The 6,936-nt window shown below is 53.0% G+C and overlaps 1 protein-coding gene across 1 annotated transcript; it reads left to right on the forward strand.

Moving 5' to 3' along the window:
- The first annotated feature begins 3,410 nt into the window (after positions 1-3,410).
- On the forward strand, positions 3,411-4,004 carry LOC124706708. Its single transcript, XM_047238379.1, has one exon. The coding sequence runs from the start codon at positions 3,411-3,413 to the stop codon at positions 4,002-4,004; it is 594 nt and encodes a 197-aa protein (XP_047094335.1).
- Positions 4,005-6,936: the final 2,932 nt, after the last annotated feature.

Raw genomic sequence — 6,936 nt, forward strand, 5'->3', positions numbered from 1 at the left:
TCGTACGGGTTGCGCGGCCCCCGGAGTAGATCATGGAGATCGACCTCCCCGGAGGCAGCGCGGCGCAGAAACTTTGCGGCGGCTAGGTCAAGGAGCGTGCCACTCTGATACCATGTAGAAATATAGAGAGGAAGAGAGATTGGCGGAATATGTTGGATGTTGTATTGAGTCTCTCGGGCGAGTATATATAGTACGTGGTACAGACTTAGAGGCTAAGATAGCTCTCCTAGAGATAAGATAGACAGAGATTACAAATCCTAGACTCCCTAATATACTTATACCAAATATACCTCTAACACCGAAAATTCCTTAAGGTAAGTGGTTCTTTTAATTAAAATTTCAAGACCATCCTGCATCTCTTTCCCATCCATGAATGGCGATGGTGACCACAAGGACGGCGAGGCCGAGCACGCAGGTGCGCAGCATCGTAGCAGCCTGCCACTTGTGCAGCTGCCCATGGAGGTGGTCGCGTCGCGCTGGTCCGTTTGCTTCAGCGGACGGAGCTGAGGCGGAAGATAGGTATCTTTTTTTTTGAAAAGGGATAGACCCCGAAGGGTCTGGATACTGCATTAATAAGTCAACAGTGCGTTACATTTTACATAGAGGACCTCATAATAAACCAGAATAAGAAAAGAGCCCTCTACATTTACACAATAGACCTTAAACGAAGAAGGAGAAACGCAATTGGGACCTTCATCTTCTTCGCCTGCACTGAAGAACAGCAAGCACGCACGACAGCCCCTCACGCGAGAGTCGGGGACGAGACCACTTGACGCAGGATGGGAGCGCAGCGCCATCGCACGAACTCGAAAGGGCCTCCGAAGGAGGTTGATAAGAGCCTATCGCATCACCGGCGACAAGGCCTGGAGCTGCTGCCTACCAGCATCTTGAGTCAGCGACCAGCCACCGGCCACCGAGATTCTTCTCCAGCGCGCAGTACCACAAGACTCCCGACCCTCTCCAGCAAGAAGATCCATCGCTCCAGCACACCCCTCACCCTCGCCACCATGGCCGGCCAAGAGAGAAAGCGGAGAGACGAAAATCATACCGAAGAAGGCATATGGGCGCTTATTGAAACGAGCTGCAGCACAGCAACCCAGCATCATCTTCCTCCTTGGAAGCCACCCTGGGAAGCAGAACCACCGCCCTCCAGCACCGCGCCATGGCACCGGAGAAGCACTCGAACAGAAGAAGAGAGTAGCGGCCTTATTTGCGGAGATTTCTTGCCTCAGCACCACCGCTTGCAACAGCTCCTGCCACCGGAGAAGCACAACAATGATCACCATGGCAAGCACGCGCCAGATCCGGCCGATGGGATCTAGCCCTCTACTCCAAGACGCCACAAGGGACAAGCAGCGAGAAAAGCAGAACCTACAGCTAATATCTACAGCCCGCGCTACACATCCTCTTCCACGCCGATCGGCAACGCCGCCGGAGGGGAGAAAGGAGCGAGCCGGGGAAGAGCGGCGGAGACGCCGGCTGACTCTCAAAGAACGGGGAGGAAGCTGTCGGTGGAGAAGGGAAAGAAAGTTTGCTGCTTCGGAAGATAGGTATCGGGGAGGTGGTGTGGGGGTGTCACAGCGGGCGCGATAGCTTCGTCCAGGCCTGCACGGCCATGGCGTCACAAGAGAGAAGATGTGACCATGTGGAAGAGAGTAGACAGGAGAGGGCAGAGTCGGGTTGCTATTCTGCATAATGGAGATGTCCACGTTAGCTGCTCTAGGAGTTAGAATGTGTACAATGTCCAGGTTCACAGTTCAAAGTTGCTCAGCACTAGTTGGGGCAACTGGAATTTTTTGTCCAGAGGCAAGGGCCTGATGTAGGCTGGACTTCTGGTCGAAGGACAGGAAAAGATTTCACTATTATATTAGTCCATCTCCAACGCGATCCATCCGCCTGTGTTGGGACGGGTCTAGTTGGATAAAATCGTGACCCAACGCGCCGACGCAATCCCAATAGGGACCGCTGGAGCGTCCGGCACCTGGGCCTGCTTTGCGTAGCCGCGGAGGAATCTCACGTCCTCCCCTTGCCTTCTTTGGCCTGCATGTCGGTCTCCCAAACTCCAGCACAGTCCACCACTCCATTCCACTCCCAAAACCATCGGCGACGAGGCCCCTCCCACCGTTGTAGCATCTCCCGCCACCGAGGCCCCTTCCGTCGAGGCCCCTGCCGCCGCGGCAGCCCCTCCCGCATGCGTCGTAGCGCCTCCGGCGGAGACCAAGAAGCCCAAGGTTGAGCTCACCCCGGAGCAAAGGGCCGTGGAGAACAAGAAGCGCAGCGACCGGAGGAGGGTCGCGGAGCAACAAAAGAGAGATGTCGATGCGGAGGAACGGCTTAGGGAGGTTGCGCATCTCCAAGTTCTCCAAACGGAGGCGAAGTTGAGCTCAAACGCATCTCCAAGGAAAACTTTATCATGATGGCCGACTTCACCTCCATGGCACCGACAAAGAGAGCTTGGTTTGAGAGTTGAAACTCAATTTTTCATTATTGTTTGTTTTGGTGTTGTTGAAGTATGTCGTATTTCGTGTCCTTTTGATACTACTTTGATCTATGTTAGAATTACGAGTTTATTTGAATTTATTTGCTATTGTTTTTGTTATGTATGGCCAAATGGCCATGTTTCAAAAAAAATAAGCTTGGGCCGCGTTGTCCAAATAGGTGATCGACATGTTGGGTGTAGCGTGCGATCCGAACGGCCGGCCGGGTGCCGCCCCACATCTCCCGTCCGCGTGGCCACCCTCCGGTCAAAATAGGACACATAAATGTTTTATTTGGGTTGCCACCGTTGGAGATGTCCTTAGCTCACTAGTACAATTGATAGCCTCTTGTATAATATTGGTGTGTTTTCAATCCTTTGGTCACAAAATTAGTGACACCACAATACGTAATACATTATGCATCTTGCTGCGAGATTTACTACACGTGGTCAAATAAATGAATGGTTGGTAGCTTTTGGTTAATACTGAAGCTAAATAGCATCACTGCCAAGTATGATTAGGCTCCGTATAAATGTCTTAATAAGCATAGGCATGCATGTAATGTAGTTCTGTTTCTTTCAATCTATATTAGTTTGAGACGCTTACTAGTGGGATATAAACGAAACAAAGAAGGCAAGAAGAAGTCGATTGAATATACAGGACCAAGAAAGCCTGAAGACACGGCTAGTGAAAGCTATTTCTAGGATTCCACGTGGTGTCAACTCATCCCACGATCGTGGAGGACCAAGGAAAACTAGACGAAATCAATGGACGTCGTCAGCTCCAAGACCAAAGGCCGACCACCATTTCCGACGGCGAGGACACCCCTATAAGACCGCCAACATCCTAGCCCGCCTCACTACTCTCTTCCTGCGCCGCTCCATATATATTTTTCGCTGCCGACCGCCAGCGAGAAACCCAGCAGAATAAAGTATGGGGCCAGCCACCGCACGGCTCGGCGTCCTCATCGCCGTGGCGCTATTGTTCGCCGGCTTCGCTCCGTCGGCGACCGCGAGAGGGAGAGGGAAGGGCGGCCACGGCCACGGCCACGGCCACGGCGGCCCCGCCCACGGTGGCCCCGTGAACCCACTGGTCGCCGGCATCTGCTTGCATACCCCCTTCCCGGAAGTGTGCAAGCTTACGGCTGGGAGGCACGCGGCCAAGTACCATGTCATCGACAACCAGGCCGTGCTTAACATGCAGGTCGACGCCTTCGCCAAGCGAACGGCCGCAGCCCGGAAGTTCGTCGCCAGGGCGTCCCGCAAGGGTTCGCCGGCGCAAACTCAGGCGCTGACCTTCTGCGACACCATGTACATGAACACCCAGGACACCATCGGCGCGGCGCAGCGAGCCATCACCTTCAAGGACAAGGGCACGGCCAAGATCATGCTGCAGCTCGCCGTGCAGGACTTCCAGTCGTGCGACCATCCGTTCCAGCAGGCCAGCATTCCAAACCCAATGCTCAAGATCGACGGGGAGCTCAACCAGATGGCCAATAACTGCATGCAACTGGCCAGCATGATGTGAGAGTCCGGCCTTGGGCGTTATGCATGCATGAGATGGTCATCGCTGGCAGATTCTAATGAAAGGAGAGTTTTCCATTCTGTTATGACAGAAGATCGTTTACTATAATATTTCATTCATTCCTGACAAATTATTGTAATTATGTTTACCCGACCTGCATTTGTTGAGTAGGTCTTGAAATGAGGAGGAGGGCTTTTTTTCATTTGTCATTCTTGTCAGGTCTTACTTCCTTTGATCGGTTTATTTTTAATTTGCTTTTTATATTTTTAATACAGTACTGAGATTTGTAATTACTAGACTCTAGGCTGTATGTTGATACATCCTATGCTTATTAAATTAAATTAGTCAGTACAATGGAAAGTCCTTCCGTTTCATTCATTTCTCAGGTGCATTTTTTTTCAAGCAATCCCCTCACAGGGATCGAATTTTCATTATCAGAGATAACAAAAATACAACGTCAGCCGTTTATGTCGGTTATATTTACAACAGAAACATCAAACTGCCCAAACTATCACATCAGTTTCTATGAATCAACCTGCGCACGCTCACAGAGGGAGCAAGTGCATCCAGCACAACAAAATACAAGTTTTTTGGACCAAAAGCACGACAACCGAACCAGGACATGAATTGTTTGCTCAAGACAGGAAATCAAGTGTCCTTGTTATCATCAGCAGCAGCATCTTGTGAATCTGTCTCCATATCTGCTCCAGCCTACTATATATCCTGCCCATGTTTCAGGAGTTCTATGTGGGAACCCTCGATATGGGTCGTCTGAACTACGGCGTCATTACCTTGATCCCCAAGTTAGTGGGGGCCACGGATATACGCCAGTTCAGGCCAATTACGGTCATCAACGTGATTCAACGGTTGTTTTCCAAGGTGTGCGCGGTGAGGTTGGCTCCGGTTATGGAGCGGATTACGCACCAATACAAATTCGCCTTCCTCAAGGGTCGCCACATCCACGATGGCATTCTTGCACTCCATGAGATCGTACACGAGGTCAGGAGTCGACATCAGAGGGGTGTCTTCTTAAAACTGGACTTCCAGAAAGCCTACGACCGCTTGGACTGGTCCTTCCTCCGACAGGTTCTTCGGAGGAGGGGCGTGGACAACCGGATGATTGGTTGGGTTATGCAGATCGTGATGTCTGGCAGCACGGCCATTAACATTAATGGGGAAGTGGGTCCCTATTTTAGGCCGGCGTGTGGAGTGCGTCAGGGTGACCCCCTGTCCCCTATCCTCTTCAACGCTACGGTGGACTCCCTGGCCAAGATCCTGGAGAGGGCTAGGATCTCGGGCCATATTACAGGTGTGGTGGGACACCTCATCCCTGGCGGAGGGGTGACTCACCTCCAGTATGCGGATGATACCATGATTATGTTTGAGGGCTCGGACTTAGATATCCAGAACACCAAGTTCCTACTCCTCTGTTTTGAGGCCATGTCGGGCCTCAAAATTAACTTTGATAAAAGTGAGGTTGTGGTCTTGGGGTACCCCCCCCCCCCCCCGGATATTCAGCGGCGGATCGCTGACAACCTCAACTGCAGGTTGTCATCTTTCCCTATGAACTACCTGGGAGTTCCTGTTAGGGATTCTAGGATCCTTATTAGGGATCTCGCCCCCCTGATGGGGCGAGTTAGAGCGAAGGCTGAACCATGGTGTGGGAGGTTCACCTCCAAGGGTAGCAAGACGATTCTCATTGACTCGTGCCTATCTAGTCTTCCCATGTATATCATGGGTCTGTACATCCTTCCTGAAGGGGTACATGCTGCCTTTGACAAAGAGCTCTCCCGCTTCTTTTGGCAAGACAGGACAGGACGTCAGAAAATACCACATGGTCAAACGGGCCGATGTGTGCGCCCCCAAGGACCTTGGGCGCATAGGGATTATTTCCTCGCGCCACATGAACGTGGCCCTCATGTTGAAATGGGTGTGGAGGATCCTGTCGGACGACGGGGGCTTGTGGCTTAAGCTGATTAAGGCTAAATACCTACGGGGTCGGCCACTCCTCGCTTGTGACCGCCGGGAGGGATCTCAGTTTTGGAGAGCCCTCCAGGACATCAAGCATGAGATTAGAGCAGGCCTCTCCCTCTCCATAGGCGATGGTAGAGGGACCATGTTCTGGCTCGACCCATGGCTTGGCGACCGCCCCCTGAGTCTTGACTTCCCGGACCACTTCGCCATTTGCGCTAACCCATCTATCCTTGTTGCCGACGTGGCGCAGGAGGGATGGGGTATTTTGTTCCGCCGCGGTCTCACCCAGGGGGAAGCCCTGAGTCTGGCCTCGCTGCGGGACCTCCTCCCGGACGCTCTGCCGGGAGGATTAGATGTGCCTTCGTGGCGCTTAACGCCTTCCGGCTTGTTCTCAGTGCGGACGGCCTACAGGGCCATGTTTAGGGGGCCTCTGCTTCCCTGGACGGCCCCGCTTTTTAAGGCTCCTATCCCGCTTAAGACGAAGATTTTCTTATGGCAGTTGCTTAGAGATCGCCTCCCCTCTGGGGTGGAGGTTTTGAAGAGGCACGGGCCGGGCGACGGGCTTTGCCCATTGTGTGCTGTCCCGGAGACGACGACCCACATCATGTACTCCTGCCCCGTGGCACGTTTCCTTTGGAGCTTCCTGCAGGAGGCGCTGGGGCCTGAGTGGCAGGCCTCGGCCCTCGGGGAGTTCATCGAGGCCCGTGCGAGCATCACTGGTAGGAGGAGGCGCCTCTTCTGGTTATTGTTCGCGGCCTTGACCTGGACTCTGTGGACTGTGCGCAATAAGATGGTCATCGAGCGTATCTTACCTCGTCGCGCTTCTGACTCTGTCTACTCTTTCTTGGCTTTGTTGCAGCAGTGGTACCCGTTGTGTAGACGGCGGGACAGGGAGCGCCTGGACGGCATGTTGGAGGATCTTCTGGCGGCTGCCCGTCGCATATCTACACCGTCCAACCTC

This window comes from Lolium rigidum, chromosome 4, assembly GCF_022539505.1.
Source record: "Lolium rigidum isolate FL_2022 chromosome 4, APGP_CSIRO_Lrig_0.1, whole genome shotgun sequence".
In the NCBI taxonomy this organism is placed as follows: Eukaryota; Viridiplantae; Streptophyta; class Magnoliopsida; order Poales; family Poaceae; genus Lolium; species Lolium rigidum.